Source organism: Micromys minutus, assembly GCF_963924665.1.
Source record: "Micromys minutus genome assembly, chromosome: 29".
NCBI lineage: Eukaryota > Metazoa > Chordata > Mammalia > Rodentia > Muridae > Micromys > Micromys minutus.
This window is the reverse complement of record NC_137964.1, coordinates 25,781,344-25,803,334: the sequence shown is the minus strand read 5'-3', so window position 1 is coordinate 25,803,334 and position 21,991 is coordinate 25,781,344. Positions and strand designations below refer to the sequence as shown.

Here is a 21,991-nt window from a genome sequence, read left to right as displayed (position 1 = left end):
TGTTTGTTTATTTTTGGAGAAAGAGTTCCTGTATGTGGCCCTTGCTTCCTGGAGCTTGCTATGTAGAGTAGAATAACCTTGAGCTCAGAGATCCTTCTGCCTCTGCCTCCTGAGTGCTGAGACTAAAGGCATGCACCGCTATACCCAGCCTTGGGGAGTTTTGTTAGATTCTTAGAATAGTATCAGTCAAGGACACAGTACAACTACCGTAGAGTAAAACATGACAGGAAAGGGGTATGCTTTAAGAATTCTATTTTTCTTTTTATTAATAAATAGAAGTAATAAAGGAATGTGTCCCCTTATGCAAGAACTCTACCTTAAAAGACAAGGGAGTGAAGGGCCACTTTGTGTGGTAACTGCAATCTCACAAAACAGAGAAACATGAGAATCCCTCCCAAGATCAAAGTGCCCAGGATCTCCCTACATCCTACGCTGTGTTGAAGCTATTCGTTAACTCCATCAGACAAGTATCAGAAGACTATGAAGATGGAACCTGTGTACCATATGAGTTATAGTTTGAAAAACGAATAGCAACACTAGAGCTAAAACATAGTACTTTAACCTGAGAGTGTGCATATACTCAGACTTACACCATCTAACATGATGAGAGTATGTATATATTCTGACTTATACCACCTAACATGACAAGTGTGCATGTCCAGACTTACACCACCTAACAGGGACTTGCCTTTTAGCAGAGAGAATCCCACATTCACAGAAACTGAAACACTGCCTTTCAAACTTCAACTGCTGCCTTCCTAGGGTCTCTGCTACTTCTCTGTTGTAACGTGGAGATTAGCAGAGACTGGATTCCTCTCCTCAGGGTAGACTAGAGAGATAAGTAGCCTTCCCCGGCAGTTCCAGATCACCTTACCTGTTGTCTGTACAACGAGAGCTTGCCTTCAATTGGCTCGTTTCTCATCATTTTCTTCTCAATCAACTGATTGATCTCCGTGTTTACTTCATTGACCTAAAACAGCATAACAGTGAAAGATGTTAAAACTCTGACAGCCAGGAGTAGTAGTGCATACTTGAAACTCTAAGCACTAGGGAAGCTGAGGCAAGAGGATAGATACTTCAAGGTCAGCTTCAGCTACTCGATGGAACTCTCTCAAAACAATAACAACAAACAAGCCACCAGACAAATAACCAGACAACTATAACATGGTCCCTGTGCACTAAGTGAGCTCGGTGTGTAAGCAGGCCACTCACGGCTCGAGTGAGCCATTATGGAAGCCACTAGGAGCAAAGTCCCAACTACTGTATGAATGGACTATTATGAGCACTTTTAGAAGCAACTTAAAATTAATAATAGATATTATAAAATTTGATTATGTGTACAGATTGAATCAGAATGCCTACATGATCCTGAAGCATTTATAGGAATTATTCTTACATTATTATATGAAAGGTGCTTTCTATAAACCTGAAGTTACGCAAACACCTCTGCTATGACTTACAAGTTGCCAGGTAACAATGTGAACCCAGACAGACATTCCCCAGAGGAAGAGTACAGGGAGTCCACAGACCCACTGAGAGCCAACATGGAACATCTAAAACTCATTGATAGGTACAATTTACGTCAGTCACTAACCCTTTCTAAAGTAACAAAACTGAGTAACATCATTCTCTCAACAAAGAAAAACAAATAAACCATTACTTGGTATATCCATCCTTCAAAAGTCTGAACCCCTAACCTGTGACCTTCAATTTAAGCCACATCTGACTTGGACATTCATGTTGTCTAAGTGATTTAAAAGGGCAATATGGTGAGAATTAGACACTTAATTGGGGAGTTTATTAAATAAATTAAAAAATCAGCAAGCAAAAACCTCTCAATTTTCATGATAACTTTTAAAAATATACAAATGATTAGTGTTTTATTTATAGGGAACAAGATGTTATAATACATTAACATTCAATGAATCCTAAAGCAAAGTCTAGTCAAAGTACACATGAAAAGTCTTAAATATAGGACATCAGAGAAAGAGTGCAGGTCCCTGTCACAGGACAGATACAGCTGAACTAGAAGACCATCACTTACTTTAGACTCAAGTTCGAGAAGGTCAGCGTGGCCCATAGCTGGCTCAGAAACCACTTTTTGTAAAAAATGTAATTCCTTTTTCTTGCTTTCTAATTCTTTTGGAAATTTTTCAGTGACCATATATGAATTAAATTTTATCTCCTCCTCTAGCCTCTTCATTAAACCTTCAAAAGACAAAGTAAATGAAAGTTTAGTTCAAAAGGCATGTCCTGTGATATTCTGTATCCTGCTTTGTGAGTGAGGCATGCACAGTGCAGTTCTGTGTTAAAACTCTGTGTGCAGCATTTATACAGTACCGTAAGACATCACTGAAACTCCCCAGGTTAATGAGTATGACTATAAATCACAATTCACATAAAAATACTGAGATAGTTATAGCAAAAGTGATATTAGGCTCTTTCTAAGTTTTTCCTTAAATTAAAAATACGCACAAATCACAGTTACAGAAGCAGATTTATTAGTGTCCTATTTAGCCTTCTAAGTATTTAAGAAGCCAGTGGGCCAAGAGAAAACACAAATAAATCTACTCCAGGAATTCTCCTACACATGGGTGTTTCTCTTCCCTTCCCTCCCATGCCCTCCCCTCCCCTTCCCTTCTCTTCCTTTCACATCTTTGTGTGTATGTATGTGTGGGCGTGTATGTGTTATTTTTCAAGACAGGCTTTCTCTGTGTAGCCCTGGCTGTCCTGGAACTCACTCTGTAGACCAGGCTGGCCTTGAACTCCCAGAGATCCACATGTCTCTGCTTCCCCACGCTGGATTCAAGGCTTGCCTGGCTTCTTTTTCTTTTATAGCATCTCAACATCTAATAGTTCATAACCAGCAATACATGGTAACGCGCCAGCTTCTGACCAGTGCAGATAGTGCTAGAAGTCAACAAGTTGAAATCCGGGAAAGGGAAATCAAAGTGCCTACTTCCATACATGTTTTAGATTTAGTTGCTTTTAATTTTTTAAAGTATTAATTTATAGTAAATATTTTTAAGATTTAATAGTTTTCTTACTTTGGCAGATGTACAACTATATACAGATTTTCAGTGCATAATGGTTTTATTGTAAGTTCCCAGCCTGGAGAGATTTACACAGTTTATTTCTGATCTTTCCGTTACACATTTACAAATTCTGACTTGACTTTTAAAAATGATGAGTTTCTAGCTTAAGTAATCTACGTATGAAGATTGCGTAACAAATCTGGCCCAAAGCCTTAAAATCATTTTTAGTTCTGTTGTACAAATAGGACATGGAAATTTTTATTAATGCAAATTTACAACTTTTCCAGAAATTCATCCTTTCAGCACCCCCCTCCACTCTTTTCAGGACTGGAGAAAGTTAGAGAAAGGAAGATTGCTTTGTGGCCCTCCAGGGCACCCGTCCCCTCAGCCTTCTCATTTACAGGTAGTGACACATTCCCTGTAAGAACAGGTGCATGGAATCAAAGCCTGAAATGATTTTTACATGTAAGATTCTTAAATATTATTTTTATGTGCATTGGTGTTTTTCCTGCATGTAGATTTGTGTGAGGGGGTCAGAGCCCTGGAACTGGAGTTACAGACAGTTGTGAACTGCATGTGGTTGCTGGGGCTTAAACCCGGGACCTCTGGAAGAGCAGCCAGTAATCTTAACCACTGAGCCATCTCTCCAGCCCTAATTACTTTTCTATTTTAAAAAGTTTTGAAAACACAAACTAACCCTACAGTGACAAAAAGTAGATCAATGTCTGCTTGAGGAGGGGAACAGGGCCTAAGGGAGGCATCGAAAAGGCCACAGAGAAAGTTCAGGTATGAGGCATGTCTGTTATCTTGATTAAAGGCTGATGGCAATCTGGGGACAGAGCTCAGAAGTATGACAGAGTGCCTGCCCAGCATGCATGAGCTATAAGCAGGGAATCCTAGGCCTCAGCTCCTGTCCACTTACAAAGTACATGTATAACATATAATATCTTATTTTCATCTATGCTTTCAGCCAGTTTTTCTCACTTGATTTTTCCCTCCTGTCTGTGGAAAACATTGTGTCCTTTTTTCAAGGTTAAGCTTCAGATCCTACTTCCTACTGTGTAACTGCTTCCTAGAAACTGTACACTGAAGCATTGCATCCTACAGGGAAGCCCCCTAACAGGAAGGTAAACAACTCTAAATGACTTCAGAAAGTTCCTGAAATTGACGAGATTCACCAGGCCCCTCCCTCCTGAAGTAAGCAATAAAGCTGCTGAGAGTTACTGCAGACTAGTTGTGATGTATTCTTGGTTGTCAACTTGACTACATCTGAAATTAACTAAAACCCAAAATTGGAGAGCATGCTTGTGAGGTTTTTTTTTTGTTTGTTTGTTTTGTTTTGTTTTGTTTTTAGGTTAATTGGAAATAATCTGGATCTTTGAGGTAGGAAGACAGGCCTTTAATCCAGATCTTTTGAGCTGAGGAAACCCACCTCTAATATGAGCCATACCTTCTTCTGGATGCCTATATAAGGAAGAACATGGAAGAAGGAAGTTTTACTCTTTGCCTGTGTGCTCTCAGCTTGCTACCAAGTTCACTACTTCACTGGCATTAAAGTCTACTTCTTTGGGATTCCAGTGAAGACTAGTTGAGACATCCAGCTTCAGGAACTGATCGACTACTAGATTCTTGGACTTTTCTTTCATAGCCACCATTGTTGGGTTAGCTGGACCATAGCCTGTACATATATCAGTATACACACAGATACACATACATACATATTCCTTCTATAACTTACGTTACTCTAAAGAACCCTGACTAGTCAAACGCAGTCAAACTTCGTAGAAAACTCTAAGGCAGGCAAGCTGTCTGAAAGGAGAAATTGTCCTGGCTTCCTGGGAGAGGTTCAGACCAGAGTCACTTGGAAAGGACATTCTCGAACCCATTGAGCTGCAGTGTGCACCAGACTCCCAGCTTCTGTGAGCTGTCACCCATTCTGGTGGGCTTTGGTGATATAGCTGTCTTTGAGTCCCTCCTGCTCCTGTAAGGAACCCCTCCCCTATATTCCTCTAAGATGCCCTAAAAAACTCACGGCTCACTAGGCTGGACTTTAGCATCTTTACGTTGGTCTGTGCGTAGACTCGTGTTACACCTCCCCAGGAACAGTTTTATGACACAGCACCCCTCCCACTACTGACTTAATATTTACTAAATTTCTGACACACAAACTACTTTTTGATATTGTAATGTAGATGTAATATAGTGAAATCATTAGGACGTCCATATTCATTTTATAAGAGAAACATGAAGAACATGTTGTACATATGTAGGGAAAATCTTTTGAGATTTTACATCCTAAAAAGTAAAGTTTAGTAAACAAAGAATTAAATAAAGGACACACACAACTAAATGTATGTATGGAACTTCGGCTGAGATGAATGAGAGATTATACAGAAAGTCAGAAACAGACAACTATTAGCTACTCATCCTGTAAATACAAGTTTTGTATTCATTTTTTCTTTCCTTTTCTTAGGGTTTATTCTATTTTATGTCTGGATATTTTGGCTACATTGTATGTCTGTGCACCACATGTGTGCAATGCCCACAGATGTCAGAGAAGGGCTTCAGATCCCCTGGAATTGAAGTTACAGATGGTTGTAAGCTGTTGTGTGGGTGCTGGGAACTGAACCTGGGTCCTATGTACAAGTGCTAAGCCATTTTACCATTTTAACTACTGACCCATTATTCCAGCCCATGCACTGTCTCTTTTGATAGCTTTATTGGGCTAGCACTTACTGCTGAAAAGTTCACCTATGCAGAGGTATATACAATTCAAAGAGTTCAGTATATAAACAGTTAACCAACCACCAGAACAATTCATTAGGTTATTATTAGCAAAGAAGTCCTGAACTTATTCTGTTTCTTCCTAGCACTAGACAACTATTGATTTCTATTTCTATGAATTTTCTCTTTTTATTATTATTATTATTATTTTATTATGTATATGCATGTTCTTTCTGCATGTACACCTGTGTGCCAGAAGAGGGCATGGATCCCATTACAGATGGTTGTGAGCCACCATGTGGTTGCTGGGATTTGAACTCAGGACCTCTGGAAGAGCAGACAGTGCTCTTAACCACTGAGCCATCTCTCCAGTCCTCTGAGTTTTCTTATCGTAGATATTTCTTATAAATAGTACCATACAATACATGGTCTTTGTGATTGGCTTCTTACAGTTGTGTTTATGAGATTCATCTACTCCATAAGCATGTATTAGAACTTCATCCACTTTGGTGGCACAGCAACATTCCACTGTATAAATACTCATTCTAGGAACATGTGGGTTGCTTCAACTCTTTTGTTTATTACAAATAATGCTGCTATGGATATGTATGTTCAAGTTCTTGTGTGAACAGATGTTTTACATCTCTTAAGTATATGCCTAAGATTAGAAATAGTGGTTCCAGAGCTGGTGAGATGCTGGTGAGATGGCTCAGCAGTCAAAGTGCTTACCACCCACCAGATGTAACGACCTGAGTCTTATCTCTGGAGCCCACATGACAGAAGAAAACCAACTCCCACAAGTTGTCTTCTGACCCCAGACTCATATGGTGGCACATGTGCCTTCTCACAAATGAATGTCAAAAAACAAAAAAAAAAAGTTAGAAGTTCATATGGTGATAATTTTTAGCATTTTGAGGAGTTTCTAAACTGTTTTTCAAAGCAGCTACATCCTTTACATTTTCACACACAAATATGAGGACCCCAATTTCTGTACATCTTGCCAATACCTGTGACTGCTGTCACTTTATCACTGGTATTCTATTTGTGGTGTTCTATCTATAGATTATTGCTTCTCCCTTGGCTGGATATTCACATTGTAATAGTTCCCCAACACAAAGCACCAATGAGGGCTTTGCACTGCTCCTTGAGCTTGTGTGATCTCCTTTCTGATGAGCAAGGACACTTTGGATACCTGGGATGGGATTGAATGGGTCATGGAAACAGCTCATCACCGCAGAGAGCTACAAAGAACTCAGCCAGGGACACCCATGTTATTAGTCATCATCCTACTAACTGGGCCATGGAAAACATTCAGCTTAAAGCTCTAGTATTTGATTTAAAAAAACAAAACAAAACAGGGTTAGTCCTGGCTGTCCTTGAACTGACTCTGTAGTCCAGCCTGGCCTCAAACACACAGAGATTCACCTGCCTCTGCCTCCCAAGTGCTAGGATTTCAGGTATGTGCCATAATCACCAACTTTGACTCTTTTTCTTTTTAGCCTTGACAAGGATTTATGATTTTTCCACCCATCACTTTTACAACACCCATTGTAAGCACACAGGGAAGAGCCTACTTCCATAGTTAACATTATTCTCACCATCTGACTGAAAACAGGAGGCAAAAAACTATTTTTGAAAGTTCATGGATTTTGTTTTTTAAATCAGGATTCTCTTGGACTGTCAAGGAAACGAACTGATGCTCTAAAATGCTGAGACAATTACTTCCCACCGACCATTCTAAGGAATACCCTGGTGTAGACTATGATCGTCTAGTCACCTGCATGACGTAATGATCTCACTTACTCTCAGGCTTTGCATCCGCTGCCGCGTGCCGCATACTTTTCAGCTGGTTTTGCACTCTCTGCAATCTCTGCACCGCGTGAAACAGCTTTAAACGACAATTCAGCTTGTTACTTGCTCATCCGGTGAAGTAACGCTTACACAGACAAGCAAGGGGGAGGGAATACATGATTCCTGCGCTACAGAAGACACGGAGAAATACTAACAAAATAACTGCACTAAACCAAAAATGTATATAGCTTTCTCAACATATTTTCATGTTACATATAAATTCATTAATAAATTTGTGTGTGTGTGTGTGTGTACCTAAGTACGTGCATGTGTGCCTGAAAAGAGTGTCAGATCCTATGGAATTAGTTACAGGAAGTTGTGAGCCATCTTACATGGGTGCTGGGAACCAAACTTGGATCTTGTGCAGCACGTCTTGTTCTTATCTACTAAATGCTCATCTCTAGCCCCTCATGAAAATTTAAAAAATGCTACCAGAGGACTTTTCTTTAGTTACTATTTAAGTTAGCAATTGAAGAAAAATCTTCAGTTTGGATGTGGTGGCATGCACCTTTAATCTGAGCACTTGGGAGACAGAGGCAGGAGGATCTCTATGAGTTCAAGGCCAGTCTACATAGCCAGTTTCAGGTCAACAAGGACTATATAAGAAAATCTGTCTCAAAATAAATACATAGTAAAATTAATAAAAAAAAATTTTAAGGAACTATTCCTTAGAGAAATGCATGCCTTCCTTTGTGTAACAAGGTTTTCTTGACCCTCAGGAATGTAAACATTTGTAGTAATGCCTCAGCTCAGACCCTGACCTTAAATAACCATCCGAGGCTCAGGGAAGGAACCTGCAGTGAACTGCTGTGCTGCCAAGTCCGCTCCCATGGAGCTCAATAGCTCACTGAAAGCACGCCGATTGGAAATACATGTTTAAAGTGCAAGGCAGATTTTTAATAAATTGAAGTAATACTTTAAAGCTAAATATTTTCTTCTTTATGGAGAAGTTTCAAAGCATGGCAGTGTGGGTGACTGTGAGCCCCCAACTACTCTTGCTTAAGAGTTTCTGTGACACTGTCAGCAGTAGCAGCAGCCAACCAGGCTCTGTACGGTGTGTGGTGCTGTGTTCTGGACTGTCCTTGGCTCAGGTGGTTTCTGTCCCTCTACTGCACAGCAGGAAGAGTAGCTGCTGACCACATAGTGTTTACTCTGCATCTGAGGCGGCGAGAACGTCCTTTTGCTTTCAGTGATCACAGGGCCCTGTACGCTTGATTTCAGTGGCAAATAAGCAAACTGAGTCTCAAAACAAAAGTAAAAAGAAATCTAGAGATACAGCTCCAGTGTAGAGCTTGTCTAACATGTGTCTGAGGGTCAGCCCCCAGATACTAAAAAAGGGGGAAAAAGGAAGGAAGGAAGAGAAAGGAAGAGAGAAAGAAAGAAAAACAGTAGTCTTGACTAAGGAAATAACTCAACTATATAGTACTTGTGTAGCATAAGAAAGGCCCCTGGCTTAATTCCTAACAAAGCACACACACACACACACACACACACACACACACTCATACAAAATCAGTCCTAAAGAAAAAGAGTAGGTCCATCGTGATACTAAAAAGAAATGAAAAATTGTAAAATTCTTTTTTTTTTTTTTTTAGTTTGAATTTCAGGAGGAGCTACTTCTGTGGTCCTGAGAATAGACTTCCTGTGGATACCTGATTCTTTTGTTCCTGCTTCTGTTGTGCAAGAAATTCTTCTCTCTCTTTCTCAACCCGAAGCTGTCTTGCTATTTTAAGCATTCGCTGATGGTTCTGGACAGTCTCCACCTACAGTTAAAGAAGAAGCAGTACATGTTACTGTCACGCTTGGGAAAGGCATTAGCAGGTCACATGACCCTAGCATCCACTTATCACTTCCTCTGGGTAAACAGTACTCCCCAGAGAAGACAGCCAAGCTTTCAGCTTAGGTCCTTCAAAGTCTTGGGCTACTGCCTAGGAGATCCCTTTCCTTCTGTGTTACTTGAGTCTGTTCACCACTAGATGCCCATGCCTGGCTTATTCTGTGTGTGCATTCCTAAGTCTCTGCCAGTCCCTGGGACTGGGGCTGAGATGTACAGGGAAATTCACCACTTACCCTCTTCTTCAACCGTTCAACTCTCTTCATGAGCTGATCCTTTTCCTCCTCCATTGCGCTGATATCCTAAAAAGCAGTAAAGAGGCTATTAAAACACACTCAGTCTACAGGATGAAGTGAGGCTTGCCCAAGCCCTGCATCTTCCATCCCATCATAACCAGATCAGCAAGTAACAAAGATCCTCTTTTGATTTAATGGCATTCTCATTTTCCCCAGGTTTCTTTATGCAAAAAAAAAATTTTTTTTTTTGGCAGCGTGGCATTCATCTAGAAAAGTAAGTAAAGCAGGTTACAGCACAGCAAGGTAAAGCTGCCAGTCGGCACATTTGTGTTCTGATTCCAAATATGCCTACATGAATCTTCCAAAAGCTTCCATAATCAAATGTGTGCAGGTCTAAATGCATGAACAGCTGCTGACAGCCCATCTGCTGTTAAATGCTGACCACACATCCTGCCAATTTCCCATCAAAACTATGTTTGAGGTCACGATGAGAATTGTTGTTTGTTTGTTTGGTTGGTTTTATTTTGTTTTTGAGACAAGGTCTTCCTAGATAATCCTGTCTTTAAACTCACTCGGTAGACCAGGCTGGCCTCAAATTTAGGAGATCCATCTGCCTCTGCCCCCTGCTAAGTGCTAGAATTAAAGGCATGTGCCACCATGCCCTACCCATAAGGTATTCTTAAGATGTAAAACTTAAGCTTGTCAGTGGTGGGGGTGCACACCTTTAATCCCAGTGCACTGGAGCAGAGGCAGGTGGATCTCTGTGAGTTTGAAGCCAGCCTGGTCTACAGAGTAAGTTCCAGGTCAGCCAAGAAACCTTGTCTCAAAAAAAAGAAAGGCCACCCATAGTGGCTCGTACCTTTTCGTACCTTTGAAACTGTTTTGCCACCTCCCTAAAAATAAAAATAAACTACCTTCTTTTAAATAGCTCTACAATAGTTTGTAAGGAAAAAGAGAAGCAAACAAATTTCTATCTTAAATAGAAAAACAAAACAAGACAAACAAAACCCAAAGGCTCATGCAGAAATACTGTAGACATACAGTGGTAGCCATTACTGGTAGGGTTTCAGGAAATATTGATAGTGCTGTGTTAAAGAATAATGTAAGAAGTCATAAAATAAATGTGCATCCCTTCAGGCTATGAACTCTGCACATAGTGTTCTAGTAAAATGTCCATAAAGGCAAACAAGATGGCTCATTGGGTACGGATTGGGTACAGACACTTGGTGCCAAGCCTGATGACCTGAGATCATTTCCTGGGACTTACATGGTGAAGAGAACTGACTCCCTAAGTTGTCCTCTGACCTCTACATTGTACACTGTGCACATGTGTGACACACACACAGACACACACATACATGCACACACGCACACAAGCACGCACGCACTCGAGTGACTCAAACTCAGATATCCACCTGTCTCTGCTTCCCAAGTGCTGGGGTCAAAGCTACCACTGCCCAGCAAAGCCAGACTTTCTATAAGAATTCTTACTGATGCAATGAAGCTAAAATTTTAAAGACATGAAAGTCATTAAAATGATACAGAAGACTATTTAATGACATGGAAGAGTCATAAAATGACACTGCTTAAAAGAAGCAAATTACAATCATTTTATATAATTCAATTCCAAGGAAATCTGTCAACAGCAGGTATCTTGAGAGCGTGTGATTGTGACTGAATTTTTATTGCTTCTGTCACCATGTTTTCTAAATCTGTTACAGAGAACAGGTTTGAGGATATTTAGTAATAATGAATAAAATAAAAGTCAGACTCAGGATTCTTTCATCACTGTGGTTCAATCACAGGGCACAAGAGACGGCCTCCCTTCTGTCACCCGTCCTTCTTATCTGAAAGAGCTGAGCTCATCTTCCATTTCTAATATTCAACAGACACCTACCGAGGGCCTGCCATACGACAAGCACCATGTCAGGCACTGGGAATACAGTGAAGATGCGCAGACACAGTCCTTGCCTTCTTAGGCTTCATGCAATTAGAAAGACAGACATTAAGGCACTTATAAGGGCAATGAATGCCATCACAGGAGGAGAACTAGGGAAAGTGATCTATTTAGGGAGTCAGGGACGGCTTCCCTGAGGAAGAAACTTTGATGTCCCCGATTTAATGAGAATATAAAGATAGCACTCATAGCTTAGGAATTCTAAAAATACAAGATTCATGCAAGTCAGAATAGCAAGTCTTTAAGGAAAGTACTTAAATGCCTGGGCAGAGTTTAAAAAATATTTTCTGGAGAACATGTATAAAATGCCCTAAAATAATTTATGCATGTTAATAAGCAAGTCTACATCTAAAATCTATTGTAAAGACCAAACCCAGCCACGCAGAAGTTATGTTGGTAATCATGGCATTATTTATAATAGCAAAAAAAAAAAAATGAAGCCAAAGCATATACATGATTAATGTATATGCACAACAGAAAATAGATTTGGTCATTGTAGCAACAATGAAAATGCACTCACAATGTAATGATTACAAAACAGCAAGGGGATGGAGAGATAGTTCAGTTGCTAAGAGAATGTATGCACAAGTTCAGTTCCCAGCACCCATGTTACACTGCTCACAACTGCCTATAGCTCCAGCTCTTGGGGCTTATATATCCTTCTCTGGACTCTGCAGACACCTACACTCACATGCACACACTCACTCACATGCACTCACGCACATGCAGAAATGCACACATACATAAAAAGGCTGTGAGACTCACTGGTGAGACTGTGGGAATGGCTCAGCCAGTAAAGCTTGCCGAGCAAACTAGAGCCAGGACCTGAGTTCAGGACGGACGGAACGAGCAGGCGTGGGAGCTCACACCTGTAATCCCAGCACCAGGGAGCTGAAACAGGAGGATCTCAGAGCTTTGCTGGCCAGACACTGTACCCTAATTAGTGAGCTTCAGGCCAATGAGAAACCCTGTCTCTAAGGAGGATGATATCCTGAGGGAGTTCTCTGACTCTCATTTTAAAAAGCAAAATGAGTAATCATGTGGTCTATGTTCTCACACAAACACAATGTGACTTTTCCTTCTTTGTTCTTTTCGCATTTTCTACATCACATGAGGAATACCTATTAAATAAAGATTCAAAATGAAGTATTTCTAAATCCCTGCTAGTTATGAGCATAAAACATGTGCTGGGTGCCCTCACTGATGAAGAGAATGACAAAGGAAAGGCAGGGCACGGCTGAGTGAGCCTCTGCTTTCAGTGCTGGGGGTGGAGACAGATGGGTATTGAGAGCTTGCTACCCAGTCAGACTAAGTTTCAGGATCAATGAGAGATTCTGCCTCAAAAAATAATGTACAGAGAAGAGAAAGACTCCAGATGACCTCTAGTTTCTACATGCACACATATTAAAGGTCCTACAAAAAAGCAGCCATTTACCTAGTTTCCATACAGTTAACACTCATGCTGAATTAACTAAAATCAGAAAAGCTGAACACAGCATTATTCAAGTCCAAATAGATATTTCTTTACCCTTCTTATTTCTGCTGTAGAGAATCCAGATGTTTTGAGCTGCTCACACTCTTTGTGCAGAGTTTTAAAGGCTTCCATCAGCTCTTCATACTGGAAAGGAAGTCAGCAGGTTAGCAGCTGCACCTTCACGCAGCAGCACCTCTTCACAGCCACCCACTAGCTCGCAGCAGTCGCCTCAGTCCTTAGAAGAACACTAACATTACGGCACATGAATACAGTTTAAGTCCCTGGAAGGTTGAGGCGGGATCATGAGTTTGAACTCAGAATGGGATACATATCAAAGCCATGTCTCAAAAACAAAACAAAACCCCCTCACATTTTTGCAATCTAAATAGTATCTAAAAACCAAAATCTGCCTGGTCTCCTCACTAAATACCTCTCCACTAAGTACTTTCTCACAGACCACCCTCTAGCTGTGTGGACCTGGAGCAGTCCATGCTCCCACCTCAGGTGGGTCTCATACCCTCTGAGAACACTCACAGCACGCTCCCTCCCACTCTGAGTCACAGATTCATCCCAATAAATGGTGGCATAGATACCACTATCCTAAGTCTGCAGTGGTTGATCAGAGAGATATCATGTTATAACGGAGGAGTCACCTCTCTGGTTCCCCCTAGGAAACAGCAAGAGTCAGGAGACTAAGAAATGTCCTTGTTATACAGACCTTCACAGCCCTAGGACAGACTGTAGGACATGATCCACACAGGTGCTTAGTAAAGAGTAGCTGGGTTAATGAAACTTACCACCCACAGCTCTTATCCTAATTTGTAAATCAAGGGCACTGTAAGGTCTGAAAGTGTAGCTCAATGGTAGAACATGTGCCTGGCATGCCTAAGATCTGGTCAGCCTCTAGAATTACACACACCACAGTGTTTATTAAAATGACAACATCAAAAAAATCAATATTTGTGACTAATAATATGCTATAAATCTACAAAGTATTCATTCTAAAGCTTTTCATTCAGAAAGACAACATACAATCTTTATTAGTGTTTTGCTAAATGTATCTCTTCTTAAATACAAATACCTCTTGGACATGCTTTAAGAACACCTTTATTACCTCTTATCCCCTTAATTAGCTGAGCATGTGAAAAGATACTATCAATAAACTTCCCCTAGAGGGTTTATTTATATTACCAAATACATATTAAGCATATATTCAAAATGTAATCTTTTCAAATCCCTGCTAGTAGTCTATGTCATATACATGACCCATTAATGACAGGGGAGGGGAGGAGCAGACACACCCACGTTTACACACCTGTCTCCTTTATCACCTAAATGCCTAGGCATCTGACCTAGGGACTTGTACAGCTGCAGCAGATGACACCAATATTAACAACAGGTTTAGTGCCACCTTTAACAAGACACAGATGAAAACTAAAAGCCTTCAGTGCATTATTATGATTCAGTCCCATACTGAGCAATCAACACACGGAAGCCACTGGATCAAATCCTGGAGGAAAACAAAGATGGATACTATAAACTTGACACCTGTCTCCATGGACCTCACAGTCTACTGGAAAAGACAGAATGACAAACTCTGTAACAAACTGACCCATCAGCCTAACTACTATGAAGTGAAAGTATAAAAAACTAAAATTGCTTGAGACCCATGCTGGGTGTTCTGTCTCTACAGTCTCTGGTCAGCCACGGACTTTGTGGCAGGACCCAGGCAGCTGAGTGCTCAATAACCACCCGCCTACAGACCTGAGGTCAGACTCCAGCACTGATGAGAGAAATGCATTGCAACTTCAAACTTCCCATCCCCCTGCCCTGAGCAGCTGCAGGCCTCCATCAGCTGCAACGGCTCACATGCTCCAACTGGCCAGAGGTAGTATGAATGTCTATCGTTTGTCCTGGTGTAATTATGACGGTGGTGGTCGGTTTCTCTCTCAATCGATGACAAACTACACCACTGCCTTACTGATCAGCATGGTGCCCTGCCATCTCAAGCCATGGCGCTTGTCTACCCAGAATTACTAAGCCCAGAAAGCACTTAAATATCTCCATTTCCTATTCACAGGTCCTCACACTAAATAGTTTTGTGGGTCAAAAATCATAGTTTTAGACACAGCTACAGCTGGCCATCAGCCGATACTGTTTCCCTTCTGGTACCATTGGAACTCTAAGATAACGATTAAAGAGCGATTGACATTGTACTCCGGCAGCCTTGATCATTTCTGTGTACCTACCTGCTTATTGGTGTCAGCCACGGTTTCATCTTGAAGAAACTCACTTGGCACCTCCAGTTTTATTAAAAAACGAGCTAAATACGCCCTTTTCTTTAGTTCATTACTCCGCTGAAGAAGCCAGTGGAGCACTGGGTAAATGACAGGTTTACTTCCAATTACCAAACCCTGACGGAAGGTACTCCTAAAACGGAAACACACACACACAGAGAGACACACAATGCTTGTCAGCACAGCTGGAAAAGACAACCGTAATTCAAAGTGTGATTTACAGGGTCCTCACTCTTTATATAACTACATTTAAAATATGAATATGAGGCTAATGTGGTCTTACATTAGTCAGAAAATGAGATCCTCAGTAAAGCACTAAAGCAGCCACGAAGTTGTGTTGAAACGGTTAGTTGGCAGAGTTAACCTCAATACTTTATTGGCTAGGCAGCATTTAAGTTCTTTTGGTTTCTTAAGATTTATTTTTATTTATGTGCATGAGTATATTTGTCTAAATATATGCCGTGTGTGTATGTGTGTGTGTGTGTCTGTGTGTTTATGCCCTGAGAAGCCAAAAGAGAAGCCAAAACATATGATCCCCTAGAGCTCAAATTGTAGGTGGTTGTGAGCCACCAGATTCAGGTTCTCTGGAGGGATGGCAATCAGTATGAGCCACTGAGTCATTCGTCCAGCACCAGGACTGTTTTTACCTAATGACACAAATCATAAAGTGGTGTTTGCCTGACTGCTGGTGAGAGGGAAGAACTGACCCACTTAAGACCGCTACAGCATTAGAAGGATTAAAACTGTTGTTTTGCAAATTCTGTGACATCCTAAGGCCATCCGATGAGGGAGGACCAGGTGTTACCCAAAAAGGCCAACTGCATCACCTGGAGTTTGGACTGTAAAGCATGGCTTTAAGAGAGCATAGCTTTAAGAGAGCACGGTATGTGAGCAGATCCTTACATGTCTGTGGCATTTCCCGGAGGTTTGTACTTAAGGATACCAAGGAGGTTCAACATTCGCTTGGCTGTCTGCTCTGGCATCTCCTCTCTGATATCAACATCTTGCTAACAAACAAAGAAATTGAAAAATATGTTATTCCTGTTTGTTTAACAAAGAAAGATATTTAAACTCATCGACAAGTTTGTTCTGCTAGAGCATACCACAAACAAAGGTCTCTTCATAAAACAGATTAAGTACAGACTCCCTAATTTCAAGTCAGATCAGGACTCACATTTTTAATGTCAAGCTTCAAAAGTCTCCATTGGTTGGGAAAGTGAATAAAAGACAGGAACTAACTTGCAATACAATAAAACTTTTTTTTAATAAAATGAATCTTTATTCCAGGACCAAATCTATTTGTGTCTAGAAGTAGAGAAATAATGTCTAAATAAGTAGCTAATTGAGGAACCAGTGGAAGGGCTCTCTGGGTAAAAATGTGTCTGCCAGCAAGACTGGCAAGCTGAATCTGATCACAGGGATCCACGTGATAGAAGGAACTGATACCTGCAGGCTGTCCTCTGACCTCCACATAGGTTTGGTAGCATGTGCATGCCACACACACATGCACACAGCATGTATACACCCAGCACACATGCACACAAAATAAACGAAATGTAAAACCATAAAAGCTTCAGCTAGGTAACTGAAATGGGAGTTAGTACAGAGGCCTAAAAGTTCATTTACTACTCTTTACAAGTAGGCACATGAAGCCTGGGCATGGACTTTTCAACACACCCACGACAGTGAATTACGAGGCAAAGGTGGGCTGTGCTGCTACAGTTTTCATGACAAAGAAAGAGGAAACTTACCTTGGGGTCTATCTCAGCCAGGACATCATTGAGAACTTGTAATAGCTGCATTGGTCCCAAAGAATCAAATGTGATTAAATTATAGTTCTTCTTAAAAGGCTCCTTATTGAGGCTGTCCACGATGAATTTGATTTGGTCACTCATGATTAATCTTATAGCTTAAAACTAAAGAGGGAAAAGAGGAAAAGAGGAGCAAGGAATTAGTAGCTAGCATGTTGGAGAAAATCAGAATTAAATCCCTAGGAAGTAGGCAGGGAAGGATACTTCTGCACTGCATACAAAATGCCATGACAAGGCCAGTATTTTGGGGAGAAATCAGAATACAAAGATTTTATTATAAAATCTGTATATGCTCCCAATATTCAAATCAATTGTTTTTGTACCTGCACCAACTCTGCTGCACCTAGAGACAGACAAATGGATGATAATGCCCACTCACATTAGAACTGCCCCCAATATAGTTTTTAACCTGGTTGATGGGTGGAATTACAGGCAAGCTTCCTGGTTTTTTGTTTTTAATTGGTAATTTATACTAAAAAAAAAAATCAGATTTTCATGATAAAAATCCAGATCTTATCTTTTTGAAAATCAGATCTGGCAACCCTGAGCCCATATCTGTGCTTTGCCTCAGCCACAGAATGCAAATGGGGCGCACACACTTGGGGCTAGGCTTATTCTGTGCTGTTTAGGTCTCCTCCGAACACTCCCCCCATTAACAATACTGGATTAGCCTGGTAGACCTGAACCCTACCACCCTGGGTATTTCAGGCCTTGGGTTCCTTTTACCTTCAATGAGGAAACTGTCTCCAGAGTTCTGGCCTCCACCTCTCCTCAAATCAATTGTAATCTTCTCATTTCTTATGAAATAAAGCCTAAACTTTAGATCTCAAGGCCTTTCCGATCCAACCTTTCCCTCTGAAACCTGAGCCCAATCACTGCTCCTGCTTCCGCCTACGCTCAATCGTTCGATCGATGCTGGTCTCTCTCGGCCGGGCACCATTTCTCCTCCTTCGCCCTCTCACCTCTCTCCAGGCCCTGCTCAGGTTCAGTCTCTCAGGAAACCCTCAAGTTCTGCAGCAAAGGCACACAGCCTGTCCTCCGTGCCCATCACCCCATCCTCTCGGCTTTCCTCAGGCTACTCTTTATGTTGTTCTAGGTTCTCGGGTGCCTTCCTTCCTTTCTTTGCTAGACTGTACATTCCTTGAGGCGTCTATCCAATTCCATCGTGAATACATATCAAGCCTTTAACATTGCCGTCTACTAGACTGAATGAACTTGTTCATTGGCCTCAAGCAGAAAAGCAAAACAAACAGCCCAGATACTTAAGCGTAAAAGAAATAAAGCTGTTACATAAGACCATATCCTTAAAGACTACCCTGGGTTTGGTTCTCAGACCCCACATGGTGATTCACAAAAATCCCTAACTTTGTTTCAGGGGATCTAACACCCTCTTCTGAACAGCATCAGGCTTCCATATGGCACACATACACAATGCAAGCAAAACATTCACGTATAGAATATAGATGTACATTTTAAAATTATTTTTAATTTAAAAAAATTGAGTAACCGATTCCTTAACAGCTGAAATGGCTTTATCGAGGTAAATTGCTTTACTGAAATGAACTGCTGGGTTAGGGATTTACCGCTCGCCTATAATGTAGGAAGCTTTGGGTTTGATTCCCAGCACTGAACAAAGTGGAGATGGGTGTGTGTGCCTGTAACTTCAGCACTCAGCGGGTGGAAGCAGGAAGATCACAAGTGCAAAGTGATCTTTGGCTACTTAGTGAGTTCAAAGCAGCCTGGGCTGCTTGAGACCTTGTCAAAAATCACAGCAACAGAACTGCTGGTCCTAGGTACCGCGCCACACATCTGTAACCCGGAACTAGGGAAGCTGAAACAGAAGGAGCCAAAGTTCAAGGCCAGCCTGGACTGCACTGTAAGGCCTTATTAAACTAGAAAAGATAAGTTAAACAAGAGGACAAAGTTATCTCAATGCTTTGTTAGTTAAAACTATAAAATAGTGTTTCAGTCAAGACTCAAAGTGAGCCCTGAGCATCTGACGACCCGCTCAGGCACAGACCCACACTCCTGTTAAAACAGGTCTTGCTGTGTAGCCTTAGCTGGCCTGGAACTCACTCTGTAGACCAAGCTTCTGCCTCCTGAGCGCTGAGACTAAAAACAAGGGCCACCAAGTTTGGCCTGAAGTAGGCTCCTTAATTGGGTGGGTGAAGCTTACATGTAGAAAACATTAAAAAGAAAGGAAGGAAGGAAGGAAGATCTTACTATTTCATAATAATATAAATGAGTAAAAAAATTTAATAAGTAAATGAAGTTGTTTAAAAAGACAAGAAAGGACAGCACAACCAGTACAGTTGCTAAATTTAAGGTTTCTTTTAAGCTTATATAAAAGAAATGTCTCAGCCAGGGATAGTGGGGTGCAACTTTAATGTCGGTGCTAGGAGGCAGAGGCAGGAGGATCTCTGAGTTGGAGGACAGCCTGGTCTACAGAGTGAGTTCCTGGACAGCCAAGGCTACACAGAGAAGCCTTGTTTCAAAAAAGAAACCAAAAATAAATAAGTTAAAAAGAATATCTTTAAGTTTTAAAACTTGGGAGGTTCAAACTTTTAACTGTAAAAATATAATACACACCCTTATATTCACATACATTTAAAACAATTTAGAAGTTGTCAATAAGCCCTTTTCTTCTTTGAAAAACGCAAAATCAAACCAAATATCTGGATAAACAAGTAAATGTTGCTAAGAGAAAAAAAAGGGGTCTTAGGGGCTCCTGAGTATTACCAGGCAGGTAATGGTTGCTAGGGGAAGGAGACAATTTTCTTCAGTGCTTTTTGCCACTGGGAAGTAACCCATGCTCCTGAAAGAAACCCTAATTAAACTCACTAGATCGCAAAAAATAAACAAACAAACAAATAAATAAATAAAAGGGGGTGAGGTGAGGGTTTAAAAAAAAAGTCGAAGAGAGAGGAGTTAGGAAATGAAATCAGTGGGAGCTAGAAGGTGATGAGCAAGAAATGGGGATGGGATGGTCGAAATACACTTTATGTATGCACGAGTGAATATAATGGTATCCACACGCCAATTTTCAAAACTTTTTTTAAAGAAAGAAATGAGTTGGGGTTCCCGCACCTCACGTCCCCCACCAGCTTGCAGAGGACAGAGATGTTCTTGAACAGGTAGGGCCGTCGGTGCCCGCAGGGCGCTGCGCGCTAAAATTAGCAAAAGCAATTACTCTCCCTCTTCCAGCGCGACCGACCGAGCTAATTCACCAGCACTCACCCACAGCAGCACCCAGGGGGCCGGGGCAAGAATTAAAACCAGGACGCGCGTGTGATCTGGCCCAGCCCGGGCAGCGCGCGCAGGCCCACGCCTCCTGCGAGGCCCGAGGCCGAGGGGGACCCGCGCGGCCGACCCCCGACAGTCTCTGCTGCCGCCACCGGCCGGGAGCGGGCGCAGCTTGAGGAGACTTGGGGTTCACGGAGTTCCCGACCGAGAGTTGGCGGGGTTACCTCAAATCCTCCTCACGAAACCACCTCCCCACCCCCGGGAGGCACCGGGGCGCTAGCGGGTTCCTAGAGACCGCTCCTTGGCAACGGTTGCCATGCGGTGATGTCACTTCCTATGGCTTGGGGCGCGCACCGGGGGCGGGGCCTCGAACTGGGAATCAGGGCTCTGGTACCTGGGGTTCGGAGCCACTGCAGAAAACCTAGGGTGACCAGAGCTGTTAGCCCCACTAAGACTCCTGCTGATAATAACCTCAGCGAACCATCTACAGTTCGCACTTGACAAAGGATTTAACCTGGGCTGTTTGCGTCTGCTGTTTCAGTCCTTTATTTAATCTACCAAATTTGGGGCAACGACTTGTTTGAAGCAGGATTAGATAGGGTTTGAAGGTCTGCAAGCATTGGGCGTGGCTTCCGAATTTAGGTTTTCGCGAAAGAATCTTCAGATTAAACTAAGCGTGGAGCAGTTATAAACTGAATTAAGAGACCCAGACATGGGAAAGAGAGACAGACAAATGGAGTCCTACACTGAAAACTGGGTTAGATGCGCAGACCAGAGAGACAGTACATTTAACACTAGATTTGCCACAACCTAAAACTAACAAATGATAAATTGGGCATTTCTTACATGCCCCATACAGCTGGCTGCTGGGAATGCAATAGACAGCAAGACCCAGTAGGGTTGGTTCTGTCCTTATAGAGGTGATGGGGTAAGAAAGACAACAGGCTTGAATAGCCCAGGACTGAAAGAAATTTAACAAGATGTCCCAGTGATGACTGAGCACATAAGATGTTTACTGAGGGACAAGGATGGCTGAAGGAATCATACTGTCAAGTCTCTATTAGACAGAGCCATGTTGAAAGAGCAGTAAAAAGAAACCCAACGAACCGGTGAGGTTGCTCAGCTGGTAAAAGTGCTTGGCACACAAACCCGGTGACAGGTTCCACAGAGACAGATTGTAGCCCTGTCTGCTACACACCAAAGGAAGAGTCGACTTCGCCCTGTGGTTCCTTGGTGGGATTCATTGAGGAGTCAAAGAAGACATTCCCAGCAACAGCCTTACCAGAGGCATTGCTTATTCTGCCCCAAACAATCTGTGGGTAGCTTTCCTTTCTCCACCAGAGATGCCAGGTCGGGTCTTGTATGTAAGCTTGTATGTGCCTTTTAACGGAACTGCGTTTGAGACTTTGAATAGATTTTTGACAGGCTCTAATCCTAAGTGACAATGGTTCTGAAAATTGTTGCTTCTGCTTCACCTTCACCTCCTCACCTCCCACTCTGCCGCCTCTTCCTCTGCCTCCCCTTCCTGT

General features: G+C 41.8%; 1 protein-coding gene across 1 annotated transcript in view; it reads right to left on the bottom strand.

Annotated features, from left to right (window-relative positions):
- The window catches only part of IFT81 (intraflagellar transport 81), a 62,287-nt gene extending 41,527 nt beyond the window's left edge, over positions 1–20,760 (bottom strand). The window contains exons 1-10 of the mRNA XM_080940771.1: positions 20,687–20,760; positions 17,160–17,324; positions 16,312–16,415; positions 15,361–15,541; positions 13,166–13,255; positions 9,681–9,746; positions 9,263–9,373; positions 7,563–7,647; positions 2,045–2,208; positions 875–970 (exon numbers count right to left, since the gene is read on the bottom strand). Of these exons, the coding sequence (XP_080796897.1) occupies positions 875–970; positions 2,045–2,208; positions 7,563–7,647; positions 9,263–9,373; positions 9,681–9,746; positions 13,166–13,255; positions 15,361–15,541; positions 16,312–16,415; positions 17,160–17,303 (1,041 nt within the window). The 5' untranslated portion in view covers positions 17,304–17,324; positions 20,687–20,760. The remainder of the gene's footprint in view (positions 1–874; positions 971–2,044; positions 2,209–7,562; positions 7,648–9,262; positions 9,374–9,680; positions 9,747–13,165; positions 13,256–15,360; positions 15,542–16,311; positions 16,416–17,159; positions 17,325–20,686) is intronic.
- Between the last annotated feature and the right edge of the window lie 1,231 nt (positions 20,761–21,991).